The sequence below is a fragment of the Podarcis vaucheri genome, assembly GCF_965113315.1.
Source record: "Podarcis vaucheri genome assembly, chromosome: 17".
In the NCBI taxonomy this organism is placed as follows: domain Eukaryota; kingdom Metazoa; phylum Chordata; class Lepidosauria; order Squamata; family Lacertidae; genus Podarcis; species Podarcis vaucheri.
This window is the reverse complement of record NC_138755.1, coordinates 1,170,046-1,184,203: the sequence shown is the minus strand read 5'-3', so window position 1 is coordinate 1,184,203 and position 14,158 is coordinate 1,170,046. Positions and strand designations below refer to the sequence as shown.

At 46.4% G+C, this 14,158-nt stretch overlaps 1 protein-coding gene across 1 annotated transcript in view; it reads left to right on the top strand.

Moving 5' to 3' along the window:
* The first annotated feature begins 1,819 nt into the window (after positions 1-1,819).
* LOC309522492 (uncharacterized protein) overlaps positions 1,820-14,158 on the top strand; it is a 38,316-nt gene continuing 25,977 nt past the window's right edge. The window contains exons 1-9 of the mRNA XM_082205795.1: positions 1,820-2,001; positions 3,782-3,840; positions 5,761-5,853; positions 6,304-6,428; positions 7,743-7,889; positions 9,015-9,110; positions 9,224-9,391; positions 10,077-10,173; positions 11,373-11,596. Coding sequence (XP_082061921.1) covers positions 1,976-2,001; positions 3,782-3,840; positions 5,761-5,853; positions 6,304-6,428; positions 7,743-7,889; positions 9,015-9,110; positions 9,224-9,391; positions 10,077-10,173; positions 11,373-11,596 — 1,035 coding nt within the window. The 5' untranslated portion in view covers positions 1,820-1,975. The remainder of the gene's footprint in view (positions 2,002-3,781; positions 3,841-5,760; positions 5,854-6,303; positions 6,429-7,742; positions 7,890-9,014; positions 9,111-9,223; positions 9,392-10,076; positions 10,174-11,372; positions 11,597-14,158) is intronic.

Below are 14,158 nucleotides of genomic sequence, written 5' to 3'. Positions count from 1 at the left end.
TAACTGACCATCCCAATAGTCTCCCAGTGTTTTGTAACTCCCCCCCCCTTTTCCAGGAGGTACAGCTTTCCCTCACTTCTTCTGCCTCAATCAAGTCTGGCGAGGGTTTACCAGGGCTTAGTATGTCTAGAACAGGGGTCTGCAACCTTTAAGACAAAAAGAGCCACTTGCACCCGTTTCCAAAGAAAAAAGAACAACTGGGAGCCACAAAACCATTGCGACATTTAAAACAAATATATCTCTGGAGCCACGATCTGACAGCGGGTGGGAAGGTGACGTCGGGACGGTGCGTGACTAACGCACGCACCGCCCCCATGCGACGTTACAGCCAGTACAGCGCCCACCACAGTGAGGAGTGTCGGGGCGCACAATGCGCCTCCTCCCCTCGCTAGTATCTGCCCCGGAGCCGCAGCAAAGATGTAAAAGAGCCGCATGCGGCTCCGGAGCCGCGGGTTGCAGACCCCTGGTCTAGAAAAAGAACAAAAGTACCCCAGGTCATGTGCAGAGTGCATTCCATCACCTATAATAAATCAGTGAGGTGGGTCCTCCAGTTCAGGGAGTATGGCTTGCAACCAAGCATAAGCTCCAGCACCCATTCACCTTGGTTCTTAAAGTATGGCATCTTCTTTCTTCCTCTCCATACTCTATAAAAACCTATAAAGTTTCCAGACCACTTCTAGCATCAGATGAAATGGATAACTCAAGGGATGGTCTAGGCTGCGATGGGTGTTGTTTTTGGCCACTCTAGGCAAGTTCAAATACTTCCCTCCACTCTCACTCATCTAATGGCATGCTGAGCCACAGAATAACATCACATGACCAAGAGTTGACCAAAATGCTATGTTCACATGTTCATTTTAAATGCCTGTCCTGGCTTTATTTCCTCCCATCCCTTTACATTTCCACCTCAGTGGCAGGCCGCCAAGGGAGATCAAGTGGCTCTTGAGTGCGTCCCCTGGAATGCAAAGGATGTGGCCCATCTGGTGAGCTTCTGGAAGCTTCAGTCAGAAGTGTAGGTGGCGGTTCTCTCGCCAAGTGCTTGTCCAAATTGGTGTTCTTTCTTTCTTTCTTTCTTTCTTTCTTTCTTTCTTTCTTTCTTTTGTTATTTGCAGGACTATTTCTGCAGCATGTTGTTGATGTAATGCTGTTAGCATTGCCTCAAGAGACAATGGAATGTGCCTGCAATTCTAACCCCACTTACAGAGGAGCATGCCCAATTGAATTCAGGGGGTCTTACTTCTGAGCAGACATGTATGGGATTTGATTGGTAGACATTTTAACAGCAAACGTCCCTTAAATTTTGGCTGAAATAAGAAATAAAGTCTTCAGGGTGACATGGGAATCCTGAGGAATCCTTTAGCAGTAACGGATTAATAGGGTTCTGCTCTTCAACAGTTGCATTAAGTGAAGACTGTGAGATACTCAGAGATTGTTCTTAGGTGCAGCAGTTTTTAAATGATGTGTACAGCCCCAGAAATGATTTCAGTGAAGGGTGGCCTAAAAAGGTCAAATGAAGAAGATGTATGGTTCGAATGCAGTTGAAGGATTGGTTGGTGAAACGCTTGGAATTCTTTTCTGATTTGTCAGCTGAGGGTGAATATGGACAGGGCAGGAAAGACCACAGGCAGCTGCTGGAGGAAGCGTGTGTTTTGAAATACTGTAAGCCCCCCCCCCGCCTCCCCCCTGGGCCACATGGAGGCGGAGGAGGACAGGGGAGCAACTCTTTCCCATGCGGGGCTGCCTGGGTGGAAACCAGACCAGGTGGGACGGAGATGCTGCCCGCGGGCTCCCCGCTGGGGTCACCCCCCCCCGGAAAAGGGCAGCTGCCCGCCCCCTCCTGTCCGGCCAGCGCCTCTCCTGCGCGGGCGGGGCAGCTGCTAATTGGGCGCAGCTGGGCGGGCGCGGAGCCCTTGAAAGGCGCGCGGGGCGCGGCGGCGGCGGCGGAGGGTCGGGGACGCCTTGCTGGTCCGGCAAGATGGGGAGCTGGAGCCCCGCGGCCAGGTGAGTCGGGGCGGGGGGGGGGCAGGTGAGAGAGAGGGGCGCTTCTGGTACTGGAATGAGCGACCAGCAAGGTTTCCTGCGCGGGGGCCGCCCGGTGCCAACTCCCCTCCACGGATAAAGGAGGTTTCCTGTTGAACCTACTGGCTGTAGGGCTGCCCCCCCCCCCCAGGAGTCCCGTTGCCTTCCGCACCCCCGCTGCTTCTACTCCGGTTCAGACAGACAGAAGCGTTTTTCTTAAAGCGAGACTCCCTGGCCAGGCAGGCGATGCTATTATGCACATCTGACTTCACTGGTTTTCTAGCCTGCTCTTTCTTAAAGTCGTCTTGGTTTCTATGTTTTCACTAGGTTTTTCACTTATGGAAACTGTTCTGATATATTTGTGATTAAGCTGCAAATAACTCTTGCAGGTCAGGCGCTACATCCTCCACACACCTGTGGTCTCCAACCATCGCAGGGCGCTCTGCCTTCTCTCCCTCTCCACTATTGGCAGCCTCTGGTGGCTGCCTCACCTTGCCTAATGGCTGGGCCACTGGCTAAGGCTCTGTATTCTCGTGGGTATGTGTAGCAACTGGGGTGTGGAGAGTGTCCTAGCCTGGAACACCTTAGGCTTCTCTACTCCACAGACTATGTTTTCCTCCCAGCTGGCTGCTCTTTTCACACCCTCCCACCCCAGACTCCCCAACCCCGAGAGAAAGAGGAGACAGCCCATTGGGCATGCTCCAGATTAATAGAAAACTTTGTTAGCAAAGATGCCCAAGCAAAACTCTTTCAGATTTGGAAGCCATCTTGGGATTCATCTAGTCAATGCCCTCTGCTCAGTTCAGGAAACTTGCAGCTAGTATCCCTGGCAGGTGGTTGCCAAGCCTCTACTCAGTGCCAGATTTAGGGCAGTGCGGGTGGTTCCTTTGCACAGGACACCAAGCCAAGGAGACACACAAGAACAACAACAAAAACAACCAAAAAAACCTTTGTTTATATGGGGACCAACTCAAAATTAGGCCCCAGCCAGACAGGCAATTGAGTTGCCACAATTATGATGTAGTGCACTTGAGAGCATGCACAGAGCATGTGAGAGCAAGGATGGCATGAAAATAATATTTAGGGGGGTGCCAGAATTTGCCTTCCCTCAGGGCGCCATATTACCAAAGTCTGCCCCTGCTGTGCTTAAGTACTTCCAGTGAAGGAGATGTTGCCATCTTATGAAAGACTGCTGAATGGCTCTTGCTGTTAAGCAACATCTCCAAACATGTAGCTGAAATCTGTTCCCTTGCTACTTCTGCGCCTATAGTTTTGCTTCTACCCTTCTGGAGCAACAGTAAAGATGCAGAACCATCTTTGGTGTTATCTCCCTTTGGCTCCCCCACTCTTGTTCCGTGTTTTGCCAGGTTTCTAATAGCTGAGGCAGTTTAAGATGAAAAGAAAAGAAAAGAAAAGAAAAGAAAAGAAAAGAGAAGAGAAGAGAAGAGAAGAGAAGAGAAGAGAAGAGAGACAGTCTGGGAGCAACCTAGGAAAGGCTGGCCTCCCTCTAAATAAAAAAATTCCTTCCAGTAGCACCTTAAAGACCAACTAAGTTAGTTCTTGGTATCTGAAGAAGTGTGCATGCACACGAAAGCTCATACCAAGAACTAACTTAGTTGGTCTTTAAGGTGCTACTGGAAGGAATTTTTTTATTTTGACTATTGCAGACCAACACGGCTACCTATCTGTAACTGGCCTCCCTCTGTCTGCCTTCCACTGTTTGCAGGCAGCGTCAACCACTATTCCATGATTCTCTTTTCAGGTTGCTGCTTCTTGGCTTTCTGGCTCCTGGAGTGTGCTTTCAATTTGTTCCTGTAGCAGGTAAAAACCACTTGGCTTGGTGAATATAATGCCTAATGTATTTTTCAAAGCTTTTGCATGCCCTTGATTTCCTTCTTGTTGTGAACAGTCTGTTAATAGGGAAGGAAGAAGGGGTACATCGTTTTCCTCTTTAAAGAAGGTGTGTCCCACTCTTGAACTGCTTATTCATGCAAAGTAAACAGGACAGGAGTTGGCAGCTCGGCCCTTTTCCAGGCGTCTGTCTGCCATGGAGTGGATGATCATAATACTTGCAGCTCCTGTCATGGGTTGGCCAAGATTTGACAGTTGCTGGGTTAGCCCAGACCCATTGAGAGCCACCCAGCTGGAGGCAATGCTACTCTTTGCACTTGGGACACTAGCATACTCTAAGTTAGCATATACAGTGGTACCTCGGGTTACATACGCTTCAGGTTACAGGCTCTGCAAACCCAGAAATAGTACCTCGGATTAAGAACTTTGCTTCAGGATGAGAACAGAAATTGCGAGGTGGTGGCGCAGCGGCAGCAGCAGGAGGCCCCATTAGCTAAAGTGGTGCTTCAGGTTAAGAACAGTTTCAGGTTAAGAATGGGCCCCCAGAACGAATTAAGTACTTAACCTGAGGTACCACTGTACTGCTTGCTAACATCTGACTTATTGAGGCCCTGAGAGCAATGCAGAAAAGAGTACATCATGAATAAATACACCATCTGCTGCCACAATGGACCTGAGTACATTTAATTCAGTGAGTTTTTGCCCACCAAAGTTTACAATGAGAACCTGTGGCCCTCTGCATGTTGCTTGACCACAACCCCCATCATCCCTGACACTGGCCATGCTGGCTGCACCTTGTCAGTGGGTGGAATCCAACTTCCAGAGGGTGGCAGGTTCTCCACTGCTGGCTCAGGGCATATTTTTAGTCTTGAAGACTTGCGTTGAAGAGAAGTCTACCGATTGCTGTAGAAGCAAAGGATGCAAGTCCTTAAGAATTAATCTGTTCACTCCTTATGTGGCACTCTTAACTGAACTTCTACAATGTTTCCACTCCTACCCCAAGCCCATCCTACTTAACTGGCTGCATTTCTTTTTCTTCCCCTGCCCATTCGCAAAATAGCCCCTGCAGCCTGGCTCCTTTTGCCCCCCTCCTCAAATAGCGAGACCAGCATTTCTCAAACTTGGATCTCCAGCTGTTTTTGGACTACAGCTCCCATCTTCCCTAGCTAGCAAGACCAGTAGTCAGGGATTACTGTACTTCACAAAAATGGATCTAGTGCTGATCCTGCTTTCTGTCTTCCCACAAGAGGAGGAAACTCAGTGGGTGCATTATATATCATGGGAGAGCCCTGGTGCTGCTGTGTAAAAAGACTAGGCAATCTTCCACCCAGTTCATGTGGCCAGGGAGAAGGAGAACTGAAGTTCACAGGGCGGGCAACAGAAGTCAACCCTAGGAGCAAATCAGTTTCCTATCTTGGCCCTTTGTCTTGGAGAAAGAGTCCATGCTGGTCCTTCTGGAGTAGACATTCTGGAAACCCTTTGGAATGTCATTGTCAACCTGGAGCATAAAACACAGCTGTGAACAGATGAAGGTAAAGAAAGACTTATTGAAGAACAGCAACATGAAAACAAGATTTGGCTGTCATTAAGTGGGCTACTGTTAGATGCCACTGGAGGGAATTAGGGCTGCCACCTTTTGAACTCCCCTCTGGCTGTTCCTCTTTGTTCTTGTTTAGAGGGTGCAGTCGTAGGATGGAGGGCAAGGGAAGGGAAATGAGGAGCAAGCCCGTATAGATGTGTTGAGCATCCCCAAGAGGCTCAACCTGATACTGGGACCATGGCTTGTGAACCATTTAGGAGTTTTGCTCCCATGTTGACTTGAGCCTGATAGAAGGTCGGTGCCCAGTTTGCTAACAACTTTGATTTTTTTGTTATCTCCTTGCCCTTCAGATCAGGTTAACGTGCAGTGTCTAGGCAGCCTTGCCCGACTCCGATTGAGTTCAGCCTATTTCCAAAACAAGTACATCAGCTTTGCTGCCATTGGTGAGTTCAGTTTCTTTTCCTGCTTTTGATGAAGAGAAGACTTGGGCGTTGTTCTACATGTAACATTCTTTCTTTCACCTTTGGAGAGGGGGGTGCGTGGGTCCCGCATGTGCGCCTTAACCAGGTTCTGGCCAGTGGCCAGATGTTTGCTTTGCTTCACTGGCTTGAGACAACCTCTCCAGAGATGCATTAGCTGATATCATCACTGAGGGTTGCAAGACTATGTTTCCTGGTGCATGATGACTCTTGTTAGCATGCAAAGCCCATCTGGCCAACTATCGAGTATCTGGTGCCACAGGCTGTAGGTGCCACAGTCAGACGTTTGCAGCCAGGGTCTCAATGAGGTACGTTAAAGAATGAAATATTAATGCACACAATGCTGTTGTGGGTAACTATTCTGAAGCGATTTCCCTTTCCCTCATCTAATGATCTACATTCTTGTCCTTCCAGACCAGTTTGGCAGGCCCTGGCCTATAGACGAGGTCCAGTCAGCAAAATGTGGATACACCATTTCACAAGACGTTTGGGGGAATATAGAGCTCCGTGCCTCGCTGCTTGGCTGTTATACTCTGATGGTGGGATATAGGGCTAAGCTGTATGCTGCAGGGATTGTGAAGAGGCTTCTGGACTGTTTGTGGGAAGCTGTCTTAATGCTCAAAACAAACTGTTTTGCACAGCGGTGAGGAGCCGCCAACATAATGAGGCCTGGCGTGGGTCCCAGTTTGGCCTGTGAGGTGATTCCCCCACAAAACACACCCACTTGCCCCCATGCCTGATGTCATCTATGATGTCATGTGTGGACATAGTCCAAAAGGAACAGCTGGGTCCTTAAAGCCATTCCCCCCATTGTTCCTTGATACTGCTGACTGACGCTGACAGGAAGGCCCACTGGGATGGGCAGCACTAGGGCATTCTCCATGGACTCTTGAGGCAGAGTGGATTGAAGCCTAGGCAATGCTGACAGCCTGTGAGAGACTTGGGGACGTTTCAGATCAAAAGGGCAAGGCACTATGAAGCACTGAGGCCTTAATTTACCATTCAGATGGCCCAGAGCCTGCAGAACTACCTCCCGCCAGAGCTGTGCTATCTGCTTGCTCTGACCAAAGCGGCTGAACCTGTGTGATGGCCTTTGAATTCTGCATCTGAGTCTGTGCAGTGCCTGGAACCCATAAGTCTTCCTGATGGGAGTGAAAGTTATGGGCAGAAGTATGTGCTTAAGCATGGAGACTGCTAGAAGAAGGTGACGGAGTTGGGACATAAGGCAGTCACTGTTCCTGGTCTTAGGAGCATCTTAAAGTTGGATCTGCATGCAATGCCCTGTAGCTTCCATGAGGACTAGCAATTTAAAACAAGCAGGAGAATACAAAGAATACAAACAAGGGTGCCATCTAGGGAGGGGGGTCGTTGTATTATGTTTCAGGCCACCTGTGGTTAGTCCTCAGGAACACCTCGACATCTAGTTATTCCACTAGGTGTACGAAGCTAAGCACAGCTAACTGAAAGCAGGTGCTTTTTAATCTCTTAAAATTTGAAAATATCCACAAATAAATGTTGTGTCAAGTTCATTTTAGTAGGCATTTCTTAATGCAGTGTCTATAAATTCCTTCAGCCGCTTTCCTTTTAAACACCCTTGGAAACATGTGCCAGTCCTTGACCTGCCCCAAACACTGTCTTGTGGCTAGGGCCTCTCTCTCCAGCCAAATTGACAACTTTCCCTCTTGCATAATTGCTGGATTGCAGACATTCTAGCAGCTTTGTTCTCTGAGCAGCTGGAATGTTTGTTACATATTTAATCCAGCTCATCCTATACTGCGGGAGGAACACTTCCACCACCGCAAGCATAACCCTTAATGCAGGTTAACTGTTGGTCCTCTTCTTCCCACATTCAGGATGACCAGCACTTCACTTTGAACATCCAGATAACAGCAGCGACAGACCCTGGGATGCAGCATACGGTGGTGCTTAATGTTCCAGTGAGCTGCTCATATGGCCCGTGGCAGCCTCGAGAAATAGTCTGTGAGGCAAACTATATGGAGGTAAATTTTTATATTAGGGAGCCAAGCAGCATTTTGAAATGCATGAGAGGCGTACCTTGAGATCTGCTGCCGCCTTTCAAGAAGCCAAGTCTCTGAGCATGAAGACTTTCACTTCCTAGAGCAGGAGGTTGCAGACACAGTGTACAGATTCCCCCAATGGACCTTGGCACTGTAGTTCTTTTTTTTTAAGGTGATGGGAATTGTAGCTCTGTGAGGGGTAAACTACAGTTCCCAGGATTCTTTGGGGAAAACCATGTGCTTTGAATGTATGGGGTGTACACAGCCTGTATTTACAGTGTACACTAAAATGCTCTTGAACCTCTCTGACTCTGCTTATGTCATGTGTGAAAGTTGATCTGGGAGTAGAATGTGGAGGAAAAATTGTGTGTTCCAGATGCACACGGGGAGAGGTGGGTGGCAGGCTTAAAGGTTAGAAACAAATATGAGATGCCAAAAATAATTTGAGGTATACACTTCAAAGGCCAGGAGCCTTGCTCCTTGATTTCATGTCGGTTGCCAGAAGAAGCAAAAATGTTTAGTTGGCAAATCCTAATTGCAGTGTGTGTGTGTGTGTGTGTGTGTGTGTGTGTGAGAGAGAGAGAGAGAGAGAGAGAGAGAGACTTGGATAAGGCATGTGGGAGATCCTGTACAGAGAGTAGCTGTGAAGTCTCTCCCAGTGGCGTAGCGTGGGTTCTCAGCACCCGGGGCAAGGCAAGTAATTTGCGCCCCCTAACCCATGGATCTTAGCACTCGAGTCTCTTCCGCGCGCCCCCAGATGCTGCGCCAGGTGCAGCAGGCCCCCCTGCACCCCCACGCTACGCCATTGCTCCCACCACAAGTCTTCAGGACAGCCATCCGAAGGCTGGCGCAGGGAGAAGGTCTCTCCGCCCCACCGCCAGGCTTTGGAGCATCCTTCCGAAGCCTGGAGGCGGGAGGAGGTCTCTCCGCCCCACCGCCAGCCTTCAGAGGAGGTCCGAGGACAGTGGGGTTCCTGCTTCCTCAAGGAGGGCCGGCCAAACGCGCCCCCCCCCAAAATGTTGCGGCCGGTGCGGCCGGCACCCCTGGCACCCCCCACGCTACGCCACTGGTCTCTCCCAATTACAATGTCCCCTTTCCCCACTCAAGGTCTCTGTAAGAAGGAACGTACCACCAATCCCAGATGGCTTTCTTCAAGATCAACCTGCAGGTCCCCCTGAGGACTGGGCTGCTGCCTTTCCGGAGGTATCTCTCTCCTTTGCCACAACTGAGAAAGAACTGGGGGGCAGCAGACTTCCCTATGGGAGGTTATTTTAAAACTCTGAAATTATTTCTTCCCTCTCCTCCCTCCCCCATAGGCTGTCGCAGGGGCCTCCTCCATCTGGCAAATCGTCTTTCACATGGATGCCAGGAGGAAGGCTATGCGGGTGGAAGAAGCTCATGCTGCTGGCTATGGAGTCAACACCACAGACACAAGGATTGTGCTCAGGGCTCCCTACAATGCCACTGAGGCTCAGAAGGTGGAGGTAAGTGCATAACCCCCCCCCAAAAAAAATAAGGAGGTGCATGTCAGAAGGAAACAGCAAGAGCTTGAATGGTTTGTAGAATTAAGAGTTGTATTTTTTGTGCATGTCTTTACACTGCTTTGATGGCCTCAAGCTGTAAAGCAACTTATAAAATTGTAAAGTAAAAACAAAACTTGCATAAGATAAATTTTGCACATATATTTACCTTGATCCCTTCAGCATGGAGCATCCCTGGCATGGCCAGCGACACCTGTGTCTTTTTGAGCTTGGAAAATGTGCACTTTAGTAATGAGAAATGTAGTGGGTGGGTAGCATGTAGTCAGCAGAATGCCTTGGCTAGGAAGTCTCACTGAGTGTTAGATGATATATTTCTGCAACTGAAGTAGAAAAGTGGGAGTAGTACTAATGATGGTGATGGAAGCTAGACCCTTGACCAGGGCTTTATGTAGACTCATTATCTGTACTAACTTGGCATGAATGGATTTGAACTGAGCAACAAGAGGTGCTGAACTATTTGGCCAACATAAATGATGCAAACTAAGCGCAATTTGAATGGCATGTGCCTAATTCTGCAATGCCATTGAAAATAACTCTGCTCTTGCTAGTTCACGGGAAAAGGGACTGAGCTGTGAGGCACTGAAACATGAGAAATGGCAGAGACAGGAGCTGCTGCTTCTGTTTTCAGGTCAATGGGATTCCCTTCTCCTCTGTGAGGTCCAGCACCTACTACAAGCAGCGCTGGATGCTCCTAATGGTGGACACAGCAGTGACCTGCCCTATAGGTATGTAAACAAGGGGGTCTGTCTTTTGAGCTGTAGACCCCTTAAGCCCACAAGAGTTTCCATGCTTTGGATTCCCTCCTTGATGGGAATTCAAAACAGTTGCATTGAAAGGTGAACCTACCTTCTTCACATCTTCTGAAACAATATGAAAACAAACACAGCTATACTTAAAAAATTGCTTCTCTGAATTTTGCAGTACAGTTCTTCAGACAAGTAAGGTGCACAGCATTGCTTATACTGGGGATAAAGTGTGTATAAACATTCATATTAGTGAAAATTTGGGGGGGGGGACGACTCACTGCCAGAACTCACTGGAACTCAGTTGAAGCTCTACTCAGGTTGGTGCCATTGCAATTGTACAAGAACAAGGTGAATGCTGAACGATTTTTATGTGGACTTAGCCTTTCCCTTTTTTATCTTTTGCAAACTAATGTTGAGAACTAAATTTGAGGTTAGAAAAATGAGAAACAAAGGACTTATTCACACCTTCCCTCCACTCTTTCCAGGCACAGTCTGTAATTTAAAGCTCTGTGTCTGAGTGCCCCCCCTTTCTTTTTTTGTTCTGGAGCTTTCCCTGTGAAAACCCAATCATAAAGCTCAGTCAGAGCAAATGGTCAATCTGCAGAAAATCAGAACTGACATTTGCTTGAATTCAGCTTTAAATAGTGGGGTTTTTTTGGGGGGGGGAGCTCTTGGACATGGAGCATTGAAGCAAGGACCTCTGCCAGACTTTAGAAAGAGCAAAAGGCAAGTAAGTGGATTCAGCCCCAAGAGGAGCCAAAACTGGCATGTTCCTCCTTCCACTGACAAGCTGTTTGCTTAACATCCATCCTGGTTTGCTTGCACAAAAAGCTTATGTGGAGGTTAGATTACATGCCGTCTCTGTCATTCTGATTTGTTTGCTGGGTAGTTATTTGCCAATGAGCATCCAACCTGCATTCATTCCAATTTGCTTGCAGTATGTCTTCCTGTTGCTCATTCATTCATCCCACACTTCAGTGCCTTTCTCTGTCACTTTCCGACCCTCAAAGAGCCTGTTTCTTTTTCAAAGTGGTTTTGTTGTGCTGGGGCAACAGAACCCTTTAAGCCACTAACTGGGAAGTCTAAACTTCTGGAATGGGCTTCAGTCTCTCCCACAAAAGAGTGACCGTCTGGAGACTCCCTAAGCTTCCCTCTCTCTCCTCACTCCCCTCTGCCAGATGGTGTGCACTACTCGAAGGAAACAATTACCTGGACTATTCCCAAGAGCATCCCTCCTCTCCTGGTTGGAGCTGGCATTGTCAAGGAGCTGCAAGTGGACATGGGGGTCAACCTGGACAAACTGTCTACACAAGACATCAGAAGTTGGGGATACTCACTGGCTAGTGACAAGGATGCTATTGTACTAAAGATGCCCATTGGTGCACCAGGTGGTAACTACAAGGTGGGTACGGATGTTGCTCCTGGATGCTTTAGATAATTCAATGGTCTAGCACAAAGTGTTTTTGAATGGGGAGTAATTTGTTAAGTGGCAGGGAGGCAAATGGATGGCCATACATTGCTTCACTCCTAAACTATGTACTCTACAAGAGGGGTGGGCAGAAGGTGGATTGGGATCTACTGGTAGTTTCTGGATTGTTTGTAATGGCTCAGCAGGGGTTTGTTCACAAGGCATATTCATACAAGGTGTCGATGCCTATATGGGCCATTTTTTGTGTGTGCGCGCCATTGTCAACATATGAGTGCTTTCCATTTTATGCCTCCAAAATCTCAATATTTCTTCATGCCTAGATGGGCTCAGTTCACACTCCGTGCTGCCCCTTTCCCACAATTAGTTCTTCCAACCCCTCTCCCTGCAGGTCAGGAAACCGGGGGTCCATTGTGGCCATGACAGCAGGTATTTGTTTACCAGTATGCATGCACCTTCGTAGTGGAATTGTGCAACAATTTTCCATCAAAGCCAAATTTGAAGCATGACTTTTTTAAAAAATTGAAATACAAATTTTTTCGGTCTATCAGATTTGCACAAAAGAGCAAGTCAAAAGAGAGATGTGTGTGTTGTTTTCTTTTAAAAAGATATTTATTAAAAGTTTTTAAGATATAACAAGAAAAAAGAAAAATAAACATACATTGATTTTCAATAACATATCTTCCATACACTTATTTCCTCGGACCTCCTCATACCTCCCTTCTTTGTATTCCAGTTGGATTTGTTAGCTCAGCAAATCCTTACCATTAAACTTTTACCCATTTGTGAAACCTCTTTTTTTCATATCTCTTAAAGCATTACAGCTGGAAACCTCTTAGTTTCTATCCAACATCCTTCTAATATTCATTAATTTTACAATGTTTCTGTAAGTAGTCTTTGAATTTCTTCCAGTCTTCCTTCACCGACTCTTCTCCCTGGTCTCGGGTTCTGCCAGTCATTTCTGCCAATTCCATGTAGTCAATCACCTTCATCTGCCATTCTTCCAGGATGGGTAGATCTTGTGTCTTCCAATACTTTGCAATAAGTATTCTTGCTGCTGTTGTTGCATACATAAAAAAAGTTCTGTCCTTCTTTGGCACCAATTGGCCGACAATGCCCAGGAGAAAGGCCTCTGGTTTCTTCAGGAAGGTATATTTAAATACCCTTTTCAGTTCATTATATATCATTTCCCAGAAAGCCTTAATCTTTGGGCACGTCTACCAAAGGTGAAAGAATGTACCTTCCGTTTCTTTACATTTCCAACATTTGTTATCGGGCAAATGATAGATTTTTGCAAGCTTGACTGGGGTCATGTACCACCTGTATATCATTTTCATAATATTCTCTCTTAAGGCATTACATGCCGTAAACTTCATACCTGTAGTCCATAACTGTTCCCAGTCAGCAAACATAATATTATGTCCAACATCCTGTGCCCATTTAATCATAACAGATTTCACCGTTTCATCCTGAGTATTCCATTTCAACAGCAAATTATACATTCTTGACAAATTCTTAGTTTTGGGTTCTAACAGTTCTGTTTCTAATTTTGACTTTTCCACCTGGAAGCCAATTTTCTTATCCAAATTATATGTCTCCATTATTTGATAATAATGAAGCCAGTCTCTCACTTTGTTTTTTAATTTCTCAAAACTCTGCAATTTCAATCTATCTCTGTCTTGTTCCAAAATTTCCCAGTATGTCGGCCATTTGGCCTCCATATTGAGCTTTTTCAAAGCTTTTGCTTCCATTGGTGAGAGCCACCTTGGGGTTTTATTTTCCAACAAGTCCTTATATCCTATCCAAACATTAAACAAAGCTTTCCTGACAATATGATTTTTAAATGCTTTATGAGCTTTGACCTTATCATACCATAAATATGCATGCCAACCAAATACATTGTTAAAACCTTCTAAATCCAAAATGTCTGTGTTTTCAAGAAGTAGCCATTCTTTCAACCAGCAAAATGCTGCTGATTCATAATAAAGTTTAAGGTCTGGCAGGGCAAATCCACCCCTTTCCTTTGCATCTGTCAGTATCTTAAATTTTATTCTGGGCTTCTTGCCCTGCCAGACAAATCTAGAAATATCTCTCTGCCACCTCTTAAAACAATCCATCTTGTCCACAATTTGCAATGTCTGAAATAAAAACAACATTCTCGGCAGTACATTCATTTTTATCGCAGCAATTCGGCCCAACAGTAAAAGCTTCAAATTTGACCAAATTTCTAAAACTTTTTTCACTTCAGTCCAACATTTTTCATAATTATCTTTAAATAAATTCCCATTTTTGGCTGTCATGTTAATCCCCAAATATTTCACTTTCTTTACCACAGTCAATCCTGTCTCATTCTGAAACCTATCTCTTTCAATCGGTGTTAAATTTTTATCTAAGACCTTGGTTTTTAACTTATTCAGTTTAAAACCAGCCACTTGACCAAATTCCTGAATTAATTCTAAAACCCTTTTAGTACTAGATTCTGGCTCCTGTAACGTCAGTACTAAGTCATCTGCAAATGCTCTCAATTTATATTGTTTA